The sequence below is a fragment of the Colletes gigas genome, unplaced genomic scaffold (assembly GCF_013123115.1).
Source record: "Colletes gigas isolate AHSC1104 unplaced genomic scaffold, ASM1312311v1 Colletes_gigas_Sc00013, whole genome shotgun sequence".
In the NCBI taxonomy this organism is placed as follows: Eukaryota; Metazoa; Arthropoda; class Insecta; order Hymenoptera; family Colletidae; genus Colletes; species Colletes gigas.
This window is the reverse complement of record NW_025106642.1, coordinates 448,926-470,203: the sequence shown is the minus strand read 5'-3', so window position 1 is coordinate 470,203 and position 21,278 is coordinate 448,926. Positions and strand designations below refer to the sequence as shown.

Here is a 21,278-nt window from a genome sequence, read left to right as displayed (position 1 = left end):
GGTCGGCTGTGCCGGGACGCGTGTCAAAACACGTGAAGCGTTCGGTTCGCCCCCGTGAAATATTGTTTCGCGGGAACAACGTCCGACCAACTTTCTGCGAAAAACAACAGTCGCCGTTCGTACGGGAATATATGAACGTATTAAAACGTAATGCTGAAATATTGCAATTACCGGGACGCGGCGCATTACCCTCCACGAACAAATGAACCGCCGTGCAAATTTGAAGGACGTGCATGCGAAACTAGAATCGGTGAATACTTGCCCAATTTTTCCTTATCCAAATATTTGAACGTATCGGCAATTACGAATATAATTCGAATCCAATTCGAATACTCCAACGACTGATATTTATTCGAACAACTTCTTTTTACAGAGGAGAAATGTAAATTTGCGCCGAATTAAAAAGCGCTGGAGCGTGCGTGGATTTTAATTTATCTTTTAACGTATACGAATGTCCTTCGTCCGTCATGTCGTATCAGCGCTTAGTACATTTTGAACTGCAAAACGCACTGTACAATCTAGAAACAGCGGCAGATGAATATTGAATTTTCTCTAGAACGCTAACTCGAATGTTCAACGAAAGCACAGTACGCGATATTAGTTAAACTCAGCGACGTTTTCCATTAAATAATTTGTATGACGCCGAATATTCATCTATTTTTAACTGCTAAAAAATCACGTACGCGGGCGAATAAATTTTACGCGCTTGTAAAAAATTTCAACCCTGCTATAATTGTGCTTCGTTTCGTTTTATCATTTTTTACATTCTATAAATGTAATCCTTCTAGCATCGTACGATACGCTGCAATCGAAACGTTCGAATATACACTTTTTTAACATTCGGTCGTTACCGTGGTCTAGTTTATCAATTAAACCTAACGCGTTCCGATTGAATCGAGCCATTTGGATTAGTCTCAGGTTATTAATTTGACATAAGACGTTGCAATACCTGCATCGTCTAGACGATGCGTAAGCGAAATTTATGGCCTCGCCAAATTCTCTCGAATTGCGATATACGGATCGATAATTGCGCTGTGCACCAGAGGCTACCGAATAATCCTGTATCTACATCTATCAGTCTGTTCGTACCACCTAGCTACAATTGAAACCATCGAGTACCCTCGTTGCAGGAGTAATCGTAGCCCACCGGAAGTTCGAATAAACTTTTAAAAGCTGAAACCTCGAAAATCTTGAACCAGCAACCGTTGCTATTTTCTGTAATCGATGCACGAAAAGAAATGTTTTTTTTTTTATATTTCGTGTCGAGGCTCCCTTCTATCGATTAAGGTCTTGAACGGTCAGTGGACCGATCATTTTTCGAACGAAAGAGATAAATGAAGCGAATCACGGAAACTTGGTTCATCCCGTTCAAATCGGAGGAATGTTTCGAGAGGTTTTCTTTGAAGAAGCAGAGTTATTAATATTCTGTGCTTAACCGACCAATCACTGGGAGGGAGGCGTGCTTATTAGCTTCGAAGCTCTTTAACTCTTTCATTTCACAGACTTCTTAATCGTTGTATTATTAAATCGGAAATTAATATTCTAATACGACGGCAGAGCGCATTTCGGAATTACAGAATCCTCTTTACAGGTATAAAAGCCATTTCTCATGGAGAATTTAGTACAAATTATTCCACTTGTCGAACAATCCATCGCGCCGTCGATAATAAATTATAATTAAATATGTCGTTACGCGGAAATTTAGGAACGCAATAAACGTTTAATATTCGTTTTCGCCGTATCGGCAGCGAGTTGCAGTTTTTTCGTATATTTGCGCCATTAGAACATTGATCCTTCCGCGCCATTTCTCGATTACAACCGTTCATTCGCGCCGGATACACGGCGCGAACATTACTCCTCTCTGTCAGGGCATATATTACACGGGAAATTCATTACAGGAACAGTGCATTGATCAGCGACGAATGGAATATTGGGTAGCTCTTTTCTCGCGTTGGCTCGAACGCTAACGATTGGGTAATTATGGCATGAATAATACACGGCCGTCTCTGCATTCGGCATTAGACGAAACGAAACCTGTTCAATATTTCAGGGAGCAAATGCGCGGGACTATTTGCTCGCATACCGCGAATAATTGCTCAGGGTACGTTGCTTCGATAACGATGCAGCACAACTTCTTTCTTCGGACAATTCGAGAAGAATAAAGAATCTTAAAATACTAGAAGTAATACGTACATACATACGTATACAGAGACGCTCGAGACGATAAAACTGAAAAATATAGTAGGATCCGTTCCGTGGAAATAAACGAACAAGTGAAACATTATCTTGTTTGCGTTCAAAAGACACTTACATTATCATAATTATTCACAATCGAAATAAGCTTCCATTGTTGATGAAAGATATTCAGAATTTCAATAGGTTTGAATTATACATATAAACGATACCTTACTTTTCTAGGTGATTTATGACGTTTGCTTCGTACTATCGTCCCAAATCAAAAATTTAAAACAGATTAAATGGTTTTCGAGTCAACGTTTGCAAACGATGGAAATCGTCTGGCCTTCTGCTCGTTCTTCCGTTGAAAAGCTTTGCAAAAAATTGATTGTCAGATAAAAAAAAAAAAAGAGTTCGGTGATACGAAAGTTGACATTTCGATTGGTTTTCGATTCACGTATCGTTTCATTGACGAGGATTCAGCATCACCGAGGGTTGACACGAAAAACAGTTGTGCTCCCGCGTACCCGTCGACGCGCGTAATGAATATCTTGCGCGTCGTTTGCATAAGCATTTGAACGCGGTTCCAGCCAGCCATAATTTGCACGACCTTGAGCAAATACTACCGACGTATTGGCAACCGAATATTATTTGCAACCAGCAGGCTGTTGTTCGCGTTTTCGGTGCACGTGCGCGTGTTCTGATAACGCCCAGCTCAAGTGTCATTGCCGCGGATGATACAATACCGATGATTAATTACATCGCTGGAAGTGCAAGCAAAAATGGCACGATACGCGGGGACACCGGACCAAAGGATTTCCATCAGCGATTAATGTCGTTCGAGCCCAATATGCAGCTTTCGTCAGCGTAAATGTCGTCAAAGGAAGCTGTTAATAATATCAAGTAAAATTTAATATAATCTATGTTTGAAGTTTTATACGTATACAGGACTAATGTAATGTAATGGAACGGAAAATCCGTGTAAAAGAGGATTTACTTGTTACTTTCAGTTTCTTGCAGGGATTAAGTTTGAATCTTATAATAAGAGGATCAGGATGTCGTCGTCGTTGAACTGTTGACATCAAGGTTTAAGGGTAGCGAAGTAATCATAGAGATGAACCGTACTTTGTTCTTCGTCCCAAGATAAATCACTTGTTTCAAAACGATTATAATTTTTCCTTTCGACTGACAGTTAAAAAAATATCTCGTACCTTGTACAGTAATTTCATATACTTGGTGCAATGGTTGTTCGAGGAAGATGCGCAGTTTCATTAACAAATGGGTACAATTGCAACGTGTAGCTGCACCGTTGCAGTTACATAAAAAGTCAGGTCACGGAAATATAATCGTATAACTTCGTTCTCCACCATTTTGTTACGTCAACTTATCTTAAACAAGAGATACGACTCGTTCCATTTGGGCGACCCAGCCCGACTCTCAACTAGATCTTTCGGTTTCATTAATCCCAATATTTCAGACTGGTCCGCTCGCATATTTTGCCAAATTACTCTTATGCATACACGAAACGAGTCGAGGATTGATCGATTTCGTATCACTAAGTGGTCTATCGAGTAGCAAATTTATTTATTTTTAACAAGGAAGACACTTATATGGTAAAATTAGAGACCTAAACGCGTTTGCTCGTACACTGTTGGGAATATTCCGAAAAGGACACGTTACTAATTCAAACCACTTTAGAATTATGGAGAGAAATATAAGAGTAGGTGATACGTCACTCGCGCGACTAACAAAAGGTTAATATATTCCAATTGCTTTAGCTTGTAAAATAAGAAGTAGAAAGCTCTAATTAATGGGGAAAGGTTATCCAAGTTGGAAAAGTTTAAATATCTTATTAAAAATTTGCCACGGACCAGAAAGCTGCATCTACCTCGCAATTATAAGCACCTATTTAGAGCTCGTTCATTTAACAGCAGACTGCAGTTGTTACGTCAGTCAAATGCAATTCCTTTCACGTTCCCAGAACGCGCAAGAACGTTGCCCGCAGACAAATCTTCATCCACGTTGTGTGTCGTCCGGGTAACGAGTCTTGTGTGTGGAATTAATACCGCATGCGTTTGAGCGCGCGGCGTTTATTCAAACAGGATTCTCGCCGAGCACTATGATACGGCGCAACGAATTAGGGCGTGACATATTGTTACGATAAACTCACAACGACCGAAGGAATTTGCTTGCCTCGTTTGCAGTTGAAACAAATTACTAGACCAACAATTTTCGAGTATCTGGTAATTTTCATTTAATCGACGCAGCTGTATTTAAAATTGTTCAACGCAATTTCGAGGAAAATATGATTCGTTAAAATATGTATATCAAATTGATACGTTTCGTGAACTAGAAATTCGTCCAATGAAATACTTTTGAAAGAACTTTCGTTTATAGATTCTACCGCCTTTTGTATCGAATTTCTTATCGAAGATCCTTGATTTTGTTTGATGCACGTTTACGGAGGAAAAGCTCGATACGAAGGGAAAGTGGATACGTCGGGGCAACCGAGTCAGGGATCGAAATGGACTCGAGGAGCGAACACGTACTTACATGTGTCTCGAAATTTAATATCGGATCACGCCGCTAAAATAACATTTTTCTTTGAAGAATATAATTGTTATTTTTCCAGGAAGCTGCACGAAAACAACGACGCACTCTCCGATGCAGTTTTCCACGGTTCAATTAGAGAGCCGGGCGTTCAAAGTTGCCGATAACAGTTGCCGGGCTACACGGATTCGACCGTAGAAGTAACGAGCACGGCACAGATGTGGCCAATTTCCGTTTCGATGAGCAAGGCAGATCCTCGTTCTCTGGAAGGACACGAGTTCTCGAACATTGGTAAGCATTTTGGCTGCAGTGTATGATTGTGCACGGTGTACACTTTCCGACAAGCTAGGCTGCATCTTCGACCAGTAACGCAAAGTCAAAATAGCGTCTCGTATTTAACAAAACAAAAGACTCGGTCGATCGTCCGATTTTGATTTTTATAAATGCGTTCGAGAAATATTTAAACGAATTAAAAGTGCATTTGGTGGCCCGTGTTGATATACGAGTTTGATACCATTGCTCCAAAACAATCAAAACGGAGTCATTTTTAAATTGTCTGTTCATGCATTAGATATAACCTGGCCTGGCTAATTGAAACCGCGCGAGATGCGTAAAATTGATCCCAGCATCGCGTGGTCCCGCGAGTAGATGCAGTCGAATATGGTCAGACTTTTGGCGTCATTTCACTCGCATTTCGACTAATCTCGTTCAACTTAATTTCATTTTATTCATGACTAACGAATACTAGATTCACTCGTTAACTGGCTTTTGTACGCGATACCACTTCACTCGCCTGAATGTCGGTTTGAAAAATTCGTTAATGGATTCTAAAATTTCCTAGACTCTGTTATACGGGCGCAAACAAGTTGTTCATTTCCACGTAATTAAATTCGTTATACCGATTAAAAAAATAGAAAGATGGTCATGGAAAAGGTCAGTTGCAGGTGGTCTTGACAATAAGACTACCTAACAATCTTGGTTCGACTCGTCAAAGGCCTCGATTCACGAGGATTTTTATTAAACCCTGTCGGTAAAAGGATCCCAAGAGAAAACTTCCTTACTTTGACTAGAGCCTGACGAGTCTCCGCTCGCTACTCGTTCCTTTATGCCTCGGATAACGATGAAAGGGCTAATTATTCCGAGTTGAGGAGCTCCTAAAAGAGTGGCGCGCCAGGGAACAGAACATGTTCGTGGTCTCTGGATCAGGAAGGTTGCGTGCATTAACGACTGGGAAATCCTTAATGCTACTTAATGAAAATTCAAATTATGCCCGCTTAGTTTCCGATAAGACTTCCTCTTCGTATCGATATCAAGCGCGTTTCAGGGGATTCCTGCGCCTGGACGTTTATTATTCCATTATAGCGAATGTTAAAAAGTTGCAAAATAATGGACGACGAATCGAGACGTCCGAAAGAGGGGTTGAAGAGTGATCTAGCGTCGAGTGGAGCAACTGCTGGCACACTAACCTCAATTATATAATAGAGCATTCGGTGTAGCTCCCCTAGGAGTTATTCTCGCGAGGGTCGGCCTCACCCTTGCCGAGACTTCCACAAACTCGATTCCGTTTCATGTTCCGCAACCGCTATTGGGTAATTGTACCGGTGTAAATAGTAAGCGAAGGCAATCAATGGACAATTCAACGAATGGTACCCGGTGGCGCATCGACACACGACGTCACCACCGCAGCTATCTGTCCATCTACCAATTCCATCACGCTCAACCAACGACCGGTTGTCCCATACGCTGCGAGTATTTCATTCGGCGGTCGACTCGGATAGACGCCCGCCCGTCCTCTTCCTTCCTGCGAATCCTCCCGGCCCGCCCTCAAAATCCCGGGTAATTGTACACACCCTGGCCGCTGTGTGATCGGGCTCTGTATAACTACACGGGGACGCGTGGCTGTGTTATCAATGCGACATCGCTACGGTTATCCGACACACATGCACCCGCGCTCGCGCGTCCGCGCCCTTTGTCCACCATATCGGCTAGAATTCCCTTTGAGCCGCAACGTTGTTCCATTCTTTGTCGCGGCGACATCACGCCTCGCGCCACCTTCTCCTCTCCTCTCTCCAAACGATCTTTTACAAAGTATCGCGAGCGTAATTTCCCGGTGGTTGAGATATCCGTGCGAGCGTAACGCCGAGGGCTCGTTTTGTCAGTGATCGATGGTACGATTTAGAGAGACTCGAGGCTAACAAAGGGATACCATCTACCAGGGGGAAGAGATTCAACCATTTCTTTTCCTATCAATTTTTACTCCGAGCTCGACTAAATTAACGAAATCTATGCATACATTCCCTTACGTGTTGTAGATCAAGTTCATTTACTTTTCCAGCAGTTCCGTTGCTCCATTACTCTTTAGCATGTTTCGTTCGCTCCACTTCTTTACTTTATCGTATTCTTTCCTTTAGTCTGCTTTATTCTTTGCACGAGCTTCCTTTTTCTCTCTTATTTCCCTGCCAGCAACTGTTCCCTTTCTGTCCTACTTCGGCCACGCTTTTTCTCCGGTCTCCTCTTTGAGCCAGCGCCACTTTTATCTTTTTCCCCGTAGTTTCTCTCTTCTACTCTTTGTTCCAACTTCTCAGTATCGCATTCTGTACATTTTCCTTTCTTTCTCGCTTTGTTTCCCCGGATTTAAGCATTCTTATCTCGTATTCTAACGCCAACTCCTCTCTTTCCAAGGCATCAAGTGTGCTCTCGCCCCGTCCAATCGTATAGTCACGTTAGCGCGATGCCGGCGACACTTTCTTTAAATACTCGGACGGATTGGTGGGATCGTAATCACGTGCACCGATGCACTGTAACCATTTTCAGGACTATAAAACACGCGTTTCGTCAAGACTTGTTTTCTTCTCTGGTTGTTTATTCGTAGGTTTACGGTTATTCGATCGCGTTTACCATTCTTTTCAAAATCTACTCGGATAAATGTAGAGTTGTCAGAAGTCAGGCATTCCAAGAATAAAAGACTGTAACTCGAGTATACTTGGTAAATGATTCGAACGTTGATCAGAGAAACGTGAAATTTTCGTAGAGAATCGGCTACTTGAAATTTTCCTATTCAACTTTTCCGCGGTTCTTTTTTTATTCACGATTGTGCGAGGGAACCGCATAGCTCCGTAATTCCCGCGGAAACTCCATCGATGCGCGTCAGAATTTCTAGCTCTTTAAAAATTTTGACATCGGTAGGAGGGGAGGGCAGAAACCAGAAAATTCCTCGGGAGCGCAACAAGAGCTGCAGGAAATTTAATTGCAGCACGCCACCGCGACGGACCACATATTTATAAACTATGAAACTAGTTAAACGGCGGAGAACTTGTATCGGTCGAAGGAAAAGTTTGTCCGGCGATTGCGCCCAGATGTTGGCCACGGTTCGTCGTTTCTCTCCTAGGAACTAGAAACGCCAAGAAAATCACGAACGTTTCTAAAGTATCTCGTTGCGCTGCTGCACTGGCCACGTGATCAATAGCGTCGCGGATAAAATCTCATTTAAATCGGCCCTCCGAGACCCTCGGCCCCTCGAGTCGCTCTTGACTTCCGTTGACCTCGTACCAGAACTTGGATCGCGATGCCAGAAGGTCCTAGTTACTTCGATGACAGCAATTTTCGAGTACCATTAATGGCATCGTTCTACTAGAAATCAGATCCGAGCTTAACGATCTTTGTCTAAATATCGCAGTTATTGTCTCTCGTTTACGTTCTCGCGAACGACCAAACCACTGACATTGATCGTGAGTTATAATTTATAGGAGACGTAGAGACGTTCAAGAGACACTCGAAGTTTTCGCAGCTCTGGGTTCTTCTAATGGATACTCGTTAAGGCTTTACGGATGTAAATCGTATCCCTTTGAAAGCGTAGCTACTCGATAAAATCAAAGGGATACTTTACTTGGGAACTACTGGGAAACAATGGAAATAACGAAGCGTCCTAACAACATCAAAAAGGACACTGATGACTGTTTCGACGCCATCGAAAACACCTTGCTATTATTCTTTAATCGATCTCTCGACGAATCGAACAGAGAAGAGGTTCTATGTTTGTTGTTTCTTCGTCAAGTTTCCCTCGGTTCGTAGGGGATGCAAATGAAACGACAAGTATTTCGAAGCTCCAGCTTTCACACGGTAGATCGATAATGTTGCTGGATAGAATCTCATTTAAATTAAGCCCGTCCTCTTTTTAAACCCTTATTCTTCCAGTGAATCAGCCGTGAATCGTCCGGGGTCTCCGTCGACACTGAAATCCGACTTGTCTCGCAGGGCAGAACACTGTTTGGAGGAATGGTGTTATCAGATCTCAACTGCTTAATACTCTATTACCGGGACAAAAGCAACGTGAAACGCCCGACAAGCTTTAACGAAGTCGACGCTTTCACTGGGCTCCTTTAATGTTAACTTGGACGTTCTAGCGTGCCTCGTGTCCCGTTAGCTGATAATGCCCGGACGAGTGCCTGGTAAGAAGAGGTGCCAGAAAAGCACCGACGAGCTCGTGGAGTTACGTTTTAAGACCCCCTGATCATATTTGAATTATTGAAAAAAAATAAATTCTTTTTTATTATTCCTATGTATGATAGTACATATGTATATCATTTCAGATATCACTTCCGATACATCTGGCAACGTATAACCATTACTGCTAGCTACTGCCAGCCTCCCCAGCCTCTGTTGGCCCCTCCTGACCACCGCTTATATCTCTGGCAACGTATAACGATTACTACTGACTTCTGCCAGCCACTGCCACAGGGGACAGCAGAGGCAAGCAGAGACCAGCAGGGGCAGGCAATAGCAAGTTGTAATCGTTATACGTTGTCAGAAGTAACAGGAGTGGTCAGTAGCGGTCAGCAGAGGCCAGCACTGGCTGGCAGAAGTCAGTAGTAATCGTTGTGCGTTGTCAGTAACATAAGCGGTGGTCAGCAAAGGCCAGCAGAGGTTGGGAAGGGCTAGCAGTATCCAGTCGTAATCGTTATACGTTGTCAGAAATACCAGGAAAGGTCAGCAGCGGTCAGCAGAGGCCAGCGGATGTTGACAGAAGTCAGTAGTAATCGTTATATGTCGTCAGAAATATAAGCGGTGGTCAGCAGAGGCCAGCAGAGGCCAGCAGAGGCTGGGAGAGACCAGCAGAACTCGGAGAAAAGCTACTGGGACTAGGACTGTTGCTTCCTTATGAGACCAAAGTGTGACTCGCGTGTCTCGTTGGATGGTTGAAAACCGATTTCCCATTCTTCTCGGAAAATATAAAGATGCCTTGTAATTTCTTCTATTTTCGTCAGTTTGTGCAATTCGTAGCTGCAGATCGCTGCTCGAGGTCAGTTTGTAACCCGAGTTCCAGGATCCAGTTCCATCGAGTGGTGACGATTAAGAGCGATCATTTTTCAGTCCAAGTAATCTACGTTTCCCGAGCAGCGGAGCAGTCGGATCACTTTCCGCTAATACACGAGCGATTTGTTCTTCGGAGAGACGATAAAGGTCGTTTCTCAAGGAACGCGGATGCCCAGGCATTCGCGTCGAACGGATTCTTTTAAAGTGCAATCTCTCGCGCGAACGGGGAAAAATTGAAACGCCGAGAACGAACGGGCCGTCGCGACGTTTGACGTATCATCGCGATCTAATGCGGTTCTATATTTGCATCGTACCGTGGAATGGTCGCGTACGTCGCCGTGAATCGTATTAAAGGTATTAAAGGTCGGTGTTAGCCACGTTCCGAGCGGACATCCGACTGGTTCGAACGGTAAATATTATCTCCGAAAACGGGGATCGAGGATCCTGTATCTATCTTGCCGGTAGAGTCCCGGTCGTTGAGAAATTGTCTTACCGTTTCAGATGAACGAACCGAGGATATCGAATTCTCCTGCTCGTGTCTCGAATATCCCAGCGTGCTCCATCAGCCGCCTAACTATTTACGAGAGGACCCACCAAGATCAGACGTACTATCGATAACACTGCGAGAGCTTTTGCCAAGGCATACAAGTTTGCATGGCACGATCCGCGGGGCCACCCCCGAACAGGGGACTCCCCGGTACCTTTTCGAGTTTCCTCGGTTGCAGTTTCGTTCGAGTATATCCGGCAGAACTGCATCAAAAAGTTCTCAGCCGGGGGAAGCGAGCCGATATCCTTTCTCGTCCGTTCGTCGCCTCCTCTCCTTCTTTCTGACCTTACTCTCGAGGATTCAAACGGCTGGACCACCCCCTTGTCCGACGACTGGCCAGCGATAGAGAAAAAGAACTTCCTCATTGCGGCGTCGCGACTTCACCTCCAGCCTCTATCGGCTGGTAGCGTCGCGACGCCCCGCTGCCGCTGAATTTCAATGCGCCGCGCCGCTGCGGAATCCGTGTACTCGCCAGGATTTCCGTTTGCCCGTAACGTATCTATTGATCGTCGACTAGCCAGCATCAAAGCGAAGCCGCCTTGCGAATATCGATGTCGAGCGTCCTTTAAAGTCTACTCGCTCTTGTCCAAGCACCGATCGTCTTGTTTAGACGTGCCCTTACAGAGTGACAAACGGTTTCGCGGTTCCTCCAACGCGCGCGATTTTCTCTTATTCTTATTATTTACAAATATCTAGGAAATACATCGCCAGCCAGGGATATGGGCAAATAATGTTTTGGAATTAAGAGATCGAAAGAATCGAGCATCGGAACCTGCGGATATCGTAAAACTGTTGATCGACGGTGCACCTTCCCTCCAAAGTTATTCATCGTTCAAACGTGCCAGTACCTTTATCCTTCGTCGCTTTTTCAAATATCCCTAGTTACGAATAGTTTGTCTGTCAGCCTTTAGTTCGGTTGCAACTGTATTTTAAATTTCAAATTTGGGTTTAGCAAGTACCTTTGAGGTTTCAAAACGACGCTTTCACTGCTAGCTGCTACCAAAGAACTTGAACCCGTGGAAATGTTTATTTTTTCAGGGCTAAAATTATAGACGATAAAATGGGATCGATTACTAAATATTTACATTTACAGTTTATTTATGAACAAAATTAAGAGTTGCAGTTTTGTTTCGATCAGCTTGTATCAACGAGAGCCGAAACGTATGATTTTACTGTACAAAGTGGAAAAATAAGAGACAAATATAGAATTTTAGTCGTGAAATGTTTTTTGGTCGCTATTTTCGATGCAAGCACCTATCATGCAAACTTTTACACGGCCGTATTAAATTTTCAAAGCGGTTACATTGCATACTCGAAAATAGCATATCTCGAGCGCAGATGCAAGTCGACTACTCATTAACCCAGAAACGTCCTAATAAATTTTCTGCGGTTTCCATTTAACTCGTTGATGACGTATCCTGTTGGCCGAGCGATAAAAACAATTTTGATTAACATCGATCTGATATCTAATTCAACAAGGCATATTAATGGCAATATATTTTAACGAAGGACACTGAAATATGTATCGCGGGGACAAAATTCACTCGAATCTGGGCCATTCGTTCCCAAATAATTTCTGCCGCACAAACGAAAATATACGATAATTAATTTCTAATTATCAAGCTCGCATTGTCAATCCAAACAACCCCAATTTTCCGGCCACAATAATTACACAGTGGCATTAATATACAATTATTGTATTTTATAATAAAATATTCTTGTTATCGTTATTTGCGATTGCTCGAAATTTACAAGCACATGAGATTTCGAGGAAATTTTGTATCAATCCTTATTTAATCTTTCACTAATTACTACAAATATACAGTGCAGTTGAAACTTGTTTCGTTGACTCATTGATATTACTTTGAAGTTGCATATCCTGTCGTCACATGGTTAACTGACTTTCTGCTTTTGATTTCCTGGAAATGCTCTGCATTCCTGATTGCCGAAATGCGCAAAGATTTTGGCAAATATTTTATACGCGATTAAAACTAGTAGACATGTTGCGAGTATCAAGAATGCCACGATGTCCATGTCGCTACGTTGATACCATGGTTGGTGAGCCAAGTTGGAACGAAGATGAGGGGCACCTTCGTGACGAATCACGTATTCTGTCCACCAAGCTAGATGATCCACTAAATTGTAAGGGTTGTCATTGACGGTATTCTTGAGACGAATCATATTTTCCTTATATCTGAAATAATTATAACATTTGAGTGTTGAAAACTATATGCCGTCATCAGTGTTTAAAATGGCAAGATAAAAATTTTTGTAGCTGTAACAATGGAAATTTTATCTCTTTTATCAAGTCACTTTTCAAACAATGTTCGTCAAATGTAATTCTATCGAGAAACGAATTTTGTCGCGGACGGAATCATGGTTCATATCGATGTTTCGGTAAGCAACTCGTGATTAAGCAAAAATTACACAACATTGTACCTATTCCTCTTACTCATCTTATCATATTATTCTTCCTTCGAGGAGGATATTTCTTTTCCAACCTGTATTTAATTCTAATAGTACTATTCAACCACAGGATGACTTCCATGATTTTCAATATCTCTTTTCTTCTGTCTATCACTCTTGGATATACTCGTCTTGATTTTTCTCGAAAATGCGTAGGATTTTGGGGGTATGTGTATTCACCAAAAATGATTTGTAATCGATCCCCGTAACCGAAAATAATTTTTTCAGAACGATTCGAAACTTTTTAATTTTGCCACATTTTAACACCCTGTATAAACTTACTTTCTATCAGTTATGATCTCTCGAATGGCACTTTCCAACTCGTCTCTCTGTATAGTCGTGATTTCTAAAACCTTGCCGACCCCGAGTGCTTCCATTCTGCGCACTTGATAGTCCTGATCCGCCAACACCGGAAGTCCTAAAAGGGGTACCGTGAAATGCACTGCCTCCTCGGAACTTTGTAGACCTCCCTGGTATATGAACAGCTTGATGTTTCGGTGTGCTGTGTAACAAAGTCTCGGTTAATCGCAACAAGTCAATAATTTATGCCGCTGACGTATACGTCCAAGAAAAGGCGTGTAGCGGTACCGAGGATGCTCTGCTGAGAGAACCATGGATTGACATAGATATTGTCCGGCTTATCTGACCATTCCTTCTCAAACTTCCACACGACTTTGTAAGGCAACTTGGCAAATACATCCAAGAAAACCTGAAGAGTTTCTCTTGGCATATCTGAGCTCATCGCGTTGCTACCGAGACTGAAATAGATGAATCCTTCCGATGCGCTGTCCAGGAAGCGTTGTAAATCCTGCAATTAAAAGTCTAGTGATTCACGTAGATTATGGACTTGTGAACATTATCTCGTTTATCAGCGGTTTACAAAGATTTTATTTACGGTTTATCTAAACATTTTATCCTTTCCTGAATAGATATCTACTTTTACATCTTTCAATAATTACTTTACTTCTTCGGATTGGACCACTTATGAGTGACAGTGCTGATGACTTTGATTAATATACAATGATTACCTTCGGCAGGGGTTTCGGTTTTTCGTCTACGTGGAACGACGTAAACGTGACCATATTCGCGAGCATCGGTCGAGCTGGGGTCATAACATTAGCTTGATTGACAAATATAAGACTGGTGTTTTTCAGTATGTCTAGCAATGGTGGTAGATCCGTTCCAAGGTATCCTTCGGCTAGCGTCTGATGATGGGGAAAGTGCTCGTGATAGATGTAATACAGACTTCTCCACAGGTTCACATAATTTTGCAACCTTTTCCAGAATGACAGGTTCGATCCTGTGTTTGCTTCCAATTCCCAAGTGTACTCGTGCGAAGGCAGCACGAAACCACCGAGAGCGTGTTCGTTAATTGCAAGAATCCCCAGCGAGCTGAGTCCTACGGTCATACAAATCTGTTGTAGTTGTTTTAATCGATGATCACTTGGCTCCAACTATTATTTCAATCAGTTTCAATCAATTGGAAAATTAAGAGTTCTTTGGTTCTATGCCTAGACTGGACGTGAGAATTATTGTCGCGACTTGTGCTATTACCTATTAAGGGGGCGTTAAATCTGTGAGCAAATGCATAAATGGCGGGCATGTACAACATCTCAGCCATCACTACATCAAATTTTGTGGAACTGTTAGGAGCGTACATCTTCTTCATCTCCGTGTTATTGAATACCTGATGTGAAAAAACGTCACACAAATGCAACAAATTCTGGTCTAAGAAAGATAACCAGGACATCTGTTGGAAGCGAAGGGTGATGAACTCGATTCGCCTTAAATCGGCGTAAGATCCTGCAACGTTAATCTGAGTGAAGTTCGTCAGATTCAAGTCGGGAATAGGATTCGCAGTGACGAGGACGATTTCGTGGCCCCGTTTGTGCAGTTCGAACCATAACGGTCGATAAGGAATCTGATGACTGTACGATGGCGTCGGGACTATTGCTAGGATCCTGGCGCATTGTAGTTGCTTCACGACACAGAAGACACACGCGACAGAAAGTATGGTTGCGACGGAACACTTCATCGCGATGCACGCGAACGAACCGATGCTAGAAACGGTTGTAGAACTACTAGACGTTCCGATGTTGTCATTTTACGGGATACGAGCATCATGACCGTGCATTATCAGTGCCGATGCAATCCAGAATCGTAATCTCCGAGTCATGATAGTTGAGTATTTACGGACATGCGAGATATCTGTTTCTTTGTTCAACCTTAACTTCTGTCAAATGCATTATATCGACGCGCGTTGCAAAAGATCGATATGCATGTTTGGCATGTACTATTGCGCGAGGAAAAATATTCAACGATTATTTATTATTATTAATCATTTTTATTTTTAAATAATTACATATTCCCTATAAATATCACATAATTTATAATTTTTTAAGTTCTTACTTACACATATGTAATTATATTAGAATTTCGGAGTGACAATGTCAATGGCAAACGTGATACTAAAAGTTACAATTGCTTAGATAAAGTCTTTTAAGGTTCTTATACTGTTTGAGATACGATAATAGTAAAATACTTGTCCGTCGACTACATTACATACGTATTTGGTTTCATCCAAAACACTCAACACTTCATTCTTTATTAATTTTTAATTCCGTAGAGTATTGTTATACTGTTAATTAACCTTTTTTTTCTGATTCGCGGAACATGACTGGCTCCTTGTATAGAAAAACAGGATAGCTTTGACAATTAAACTAAGTACGCTAGAAATTATTATAAACCCTATAATCGTTAAGAATATAACAATGTCCGTGTCGTAACGTTGATACCATGGTTGGTGGGCCAAACTGGATCGAAGATGGGGGGCACCTTTATGGCGAATCACATACTCCGTCCACCAAACAAGATGCTCCATTAAATCGTAGGGCCTGTCGTTAACGAGCTCCTTGAGTTCAATCATTTTTCTCTTATATCTGGAAAACACGACATAGTTGTAGTCTGTACGAAAACTTTATCATGAATGATTAAATCGATAAAGTTACGATTACTTGGCTGTGAACTTTTAATCTTTTATTCTTGACAGTCATCATCGTACAAAGATAGTATCAGAAATTGGAATGTCATACAGAAGTGTTCATACGCGCTTATCTATCACGCTTATATGTACGAATAGCTTTCAATTTTACTAGTAGTTTTATCTCGTGTATCAATAAATAAAATTATTACTTATTTTTTATTAGTTAGAAACTTATTTTGCTACCACGTGGTCAATAATATGTTATAGACAGTTTTGTTTAGTCGTATTAATATCAATCACGCAATTGTTATGTTATAAGTAAATATGCTTAGAATTGTAAAGAACCTAATAGCATCCACGGAAATAAGCAAAAAGATACATTTGTATAAAGGCATACTCGGCCACTCGGGTTATACTTACTCTTTATTATTTATAATTTCTTTAATTGCACCTTCCAACTCGTCTCTCGTGACAGTAGTAAGATCTAAACGTTTCCCTACACCAAGAGTCTCCATTCTGTCAGTTTGATATATCTGATCTCCCAACACAGGAATTCCTAGAAGCGGAACAGTGAAATGTACAGCTTCCTCGCTGCTCTGTAGACCTCCTTGGTATATGAACAACTTGATGTTAGGATGGGCTGCAAAACAAAATCTCCGTCAATCATTAAGGTGTACGATTTCTATCGCTGCTTAAAACAATTATCGCAGTACCGAGGATGGTCTGTTGAGTGAACCATGACCCGATGAATACGTTTTTCGATTTCCCTGGCAGATCCTTCTCAAACTTCCACACGACTTTGTAAGGCAACTTGGCGAACACGTCGAGAAAAACTTGTAAGGTTTCTTCGGGTAAATCTGAACTTCTTGCATTGCTACCAAGACTAAAGTAGATGAAACCCTGGCGCGCGTCGTCCACGAATCGTTTTAAATCCTGGGATCATAAAATTGTACATAGTTATCTCCATGTGCAGACGTGGTAACAATAATCCGAGCGCGATGAAACGCACCTGAGGCAGTGGTTTCACATTATCAGCAACGTGGAACGAGGTAAACGTGATCAAGTTCGGGAGTTTAGGCCGTGCCGCTACCATAGCTTCAGCCTGATTGACAAACACGACACTGATGTTCTTTTGTATGTCGAGCAATGGCGGCAAAGGTCCGAAATACTTCTCGGCTACTTTTTGATGACGGGGAACGAGTTCATTGTAAATGATGTACACGCTGCGCCACAAGTCCCAAAAATTTTTCAGCCTCTTCCAGAATGGCAGGTTTGGTCCTGTGTTCGCGTCCATTTCCCAGGTGGCCTCGTGCGAAGGCAGGATGGGCCCGCCGAAAACGTGCTCATTAAATGTAGTAATACCTAGCGTCGTGACACCTGTGATCGTACAAAGTGTTGTGATCGTAAGATGATGAACAACCAGATACGCATCTCGTTAAACGATCGTTAATTTTTTATTGAAAAAGTTACCTATCAGAGGCGCGTTGAACCTATGCGCAAAGGCATACAGAGCTGGCATCATGAGCATTTCAATCATCACCAGGTCGAAATGTTCGTTGCTGTTAGGCGCGTACAATTTTCTCACATCCGTATGATTCAGCACGTCTACCACTACATTGTCACTTATTGGAAGGATATTGTCCTCGATTAATTTCAGGCAAGAAACCTGCTCGAATCGAAGGCGGACGAAATTGATTTCTTTGACAGCAGGGTAGGTCGAGCTGACATCGATTTGGGTGAATTTCGTTAGATTCAGGTTAGGGATAGGATTCGCGGTGATGAAAACAATTTCGTGACCGTGCTTATTCAGATTGATCCATAATGGTCGAAATGGAATTTGGTGACTGTACGAAGGTGTTGGTACGATCGCGAGGATCCTGGCGCAATGGATCTGCTTCGCGGCAAAAAGGAAAGACACCACCAAAAGTATGGTCGCGACACTGAACTTCATTGTGCACGCCGCGAATGATCCACTGTGTAGGCCGGTCACAGAAACACTAAACTTTGAAACAGGCTTGCACCAAGAGTCTATTTTAAACAGATGCTTGTGACCAATGATAGTTTAATCTATATACCTTACTGCAAAGTCATGATATCTAGTCAAGTGATATCGCAACCTTAAGTGACAACAACTCCCAATTACACATGCGCGGTGCGTGTTCCTTATATCATGTTTTTTATTACTCGTGGCTTATTTAATCGTTCGTGATTTGTGGGCATAGCTCGTGTTGTATTGACTAGTAACGATGAACAACTCGATATAAATGACAGAGCTGTATATCGTAAAAGGATGTGAAGACGCGACGTCTAGAGCTTAGCATTATCATTACCGAATACGTGAAATCCCCTGAAATTTTAATGATAAGTAACTGCAAGTTCAGTAACCATGTGATTGCAAAGACAATCAACAATTTTAACATTATATGCACCGTCACTATATATCGTAATGTTAGACAAAGCTTTATTAAGTAGCACTGGAGATTAAAATTAGATAAAAACATTTAGACGAGTTTACGAGACATTCGTGGGGACGTTTGTTTGTATGTAGGTAAAGAATAGTGTCATAGTATTTAATTATAGCTCGAACATAGTTTTATTACATTCGATTTGTCGGTTATAAATAATAACAATATGTATCTAAAAGTCATCGCGATTTGTTATTACGAAACACTTGACGCGTATTGCTTCCGTTATCAACATTACATAATTCACTCGTTACTCTAGAACACGTAACATTTCATTCTCCATGCAATTGAAGCTAATTTGATATCGCGTACAATACTATTATACGACTAATTAATTTTGTGTTTTTGGTTTATGGATTTACTGTTTTTGTTTAAATACACGACAAGTTTGACAGTCGTGATGAGCTTAATTAAAACTATTATAGATGCTACGGTCGTCAGGAATACTATGATGTCCATGTCGTGACGTTGGTACCATGGTTGTCTAGCTAAACTGGTTCGTAGATGCGGGGCTCCTTTGTGACGGATCACATATTCCGTCCACCAAGCAAGGTGCTCCATTAAATCGTACGGTCTGTCATTAATGGTTTCCTTGAGTTCGATCATTTTCTTCTTATATCTGAAATATACGATATAGTTAACAGATGAACTTCATTTTTTGAATTTCTGTCCCTCCATTTTTAATTCCCATTCTAGAATTTTTCTTCATTATTAAAGCTCTATTGTAGTGAGTTATAGAAATGCACAAATTCACCGATTGGCGTAGAAAAAAATATTTTCCATAATTCAGGATGACACGTACTGCTTATCAGTTATGATTTCTTTGATTGCACCTTCCAACTCGTCCCTCGTGACAGAAGTAAGATCTAAACGTTTCCCTACACCAAGAGTCTCCATTCTTTTAGTTTGATATGGCTGATCTCCCATCACAGGAAATCCTAGAAGCGGAACAGTGAAATGTACAGCTTCCTCGCTGCTCTGTAGACCTCCTTGGTATATGAACAATTTGATGTTAGGATGGGCTGCGGAACAAAATCTCCGTCAATCATTAAGGTGAACAATTTCTATCGCTGCTTAAAACAATTATTACAGTACCGAGGATGCTCTGTTGAGGAAACCATGATCCGATGAATACATTTTTCGGTTTCCCTGGCAGGTCCTTCTCGAACTTCCACACGATTTTGTAAGGCAACTTGGCGAACACGTCCAGAAAAACTTGTAACGTATCTTTCGGCAAATCTGAACTTCTTGCATTGCTGCCAAGACTAAAGTAGATAAATCCCTCGCGTGCGTTATCGACGAAATGCTTCAATTCCTGTAATTTTAGAATTATAGAAAATTATCTTCAAGGAAAGCAATAGTGCTTTAGTGTTCTTCGGGGATATCCCACAGTTTACAGTCTCTTCTATAGTCGTCGCTCGTTAATATTGACGGAATAGTGGGTACAAAATTTGTCCGCTTATATGATCACGATCTATTCTCATCAATTTCTGCTGCTGGGTGGCACGAGTTAGGTCTCAACGTTATACATATATACATATATATACACATATAATCCTAATAACCGAGCCTCGCCAACACGTCTTTGTCATTTTTCTGACAATGAGATCTAATGCAATTATAACACTTTTTCATTTTCAAATTTTTGTTAAATTAAGCAAAAGTGAAATTCTAATTATGTAATTCAGAATTACTTAAATCTCCTTATACGTATAATACCTTCGGGAGTGGTTTCGGGTTTTGATCCACATGGAACGAAGTGAACGAGATCATGTTTGTGAGCTTTGGTCGAGCTGGTGTCATGGCATCGGCCTCATTAACAAACACGGCACTGACGTTCTTCTGTATGTCAAGTAACGGCGGTATATCCGGTCCGAAATACTGTTCGGCCAGCTTCTGTTGAAGGGGAATGAAGTAATTGTATAAAATGTACGTATTGTGCCACAGATTCACATAATTTTGCAGTCTCTTCCAGAATGGCAGGTTCGGTCCTGTGTTGTCTTCCATTTCCCAGGTGGCCTCGTGCGAAGGTAAGACGAGTCCACCTTGGATGTGATTGTTAAATGAAATTGTTCCTAGCGAGGAAAGTCCTACGGTCGTACAAAATATGCGTGATTTATGGCCCCCATCATTTTCCACAAAAACGATTAATATGTTCGGTAGAAAGAAACAATACCTATTAAAGGAGCATTGAATCGATGAGCGAAGGTGTATATGGCTGGCGTGATGAGAAGTTCGGTCATTATCAAGTCAAAGTGTTCGTTGCTGTTAGGGGCGTACAACTTTATCACATCCGTATGATTTAGCACGTGATGCGTAATATCCTCGGCCATTGAAAATAGATTGTCCTCTATGAATTTCAAGCAGGAAACATGTTCGAATCGATGATGCACAAAATTGATATCTCTGAGAACTTTATAAGATGCCCCGATGTCGATTTGTGTGAATTTCGTTAGATTCAGGTTTGAGATGGGATTCGGTGTGATTAGAACGACTTCGTGGCCGCGTTTATTCAGTTCTATCCATAATGGTCGGAAGGGAATTTGGTGGCTGTACGAAGGCGTAGGGATGATCGCGAGGATCCTAACACACTGTATTTGCTTCACAGTAAAGAGGACGCACACCACCGAGAGTATAGCTGCAACATTGAACTTCATGGTACCGAGCGCGACTGAACTATTACGAGCGCCGGTTATGAAGCTACTCCCCTCTTAATCGCTATCGCGTAAAAGATATATATATCCGATTCAGATTACGTTGTCGTATCCGCTGATAATTT

The 21,278-nt window shown here is 41.7% G+C and overlaps 1 protein-coding gene across 1 annotated transcript; it reads right to left on the bottom strand.

The window, feature by feature from the left end:
* Window positions 1-11,865: 11,865 nt before the first annotated feature.
* On the bottom strand, window positions 11,866-21,196 carry LOC122399463. Its single transcript, XM_043400162.1, has 17 exons — window positions 20,676-21,196; window positions 20,219-20,589; window positions 19,595-19,814; window positions 19,302-19,521; window positions 18,828-19,118; window positions 18,219-18,288; window positions 17,505-18,078; window positions 17,044-17,411; window positions 16,748-16,967; window positions 16,455-16,674; window positions 15,702-15,990; window positions 15,594-15,604; window positions 14,606-15,132; window positions 14,080-14,450; window positions 13,640-13,859; window positions 13,334-13,553; window positions 11,866-12,779 (listed from the first exon to the last, which is right to left on the bottom strand). Exons 1-17 carry the CDS (start codon window positions 21,154-21,156, stop codon window positions 12,479-12,481), a joined length of 4,974 nt encoding a protein of 1,657 aa, XP_043256097.1. The 5' UTR covers window positions 21,157-21,196; the 3' UTR covers window positions 11,866-12,478.
* Window positions 21,197-21,278: the final 82 nt, after the last annotated feature.

Bases quoted from the DNA above. Each gene is read 5' to 3' on its own strand.
- LOC122399463 (XM_043400162.1), bottom strand. From the start codon at position 21,156: ATGAAGTTCAATGTTGCAGCTATACTCTCGGTGGTGTGCGTCCTCTTT. The intron at 17,412-17,504 runs GTAACTTTTTCA...GTACGATCACAG, and splicing joins GTTCAACGCGCCTCTGATAG to GTGTCACGACGCTAGGTATT. The intron at 16,675-16,747 runs GTACTGCGATAA...TTTGTTTTGCAG, and splicing joins CACTCAACAGACCATCCTCG to CCCATCCTAACATCAAGTTG.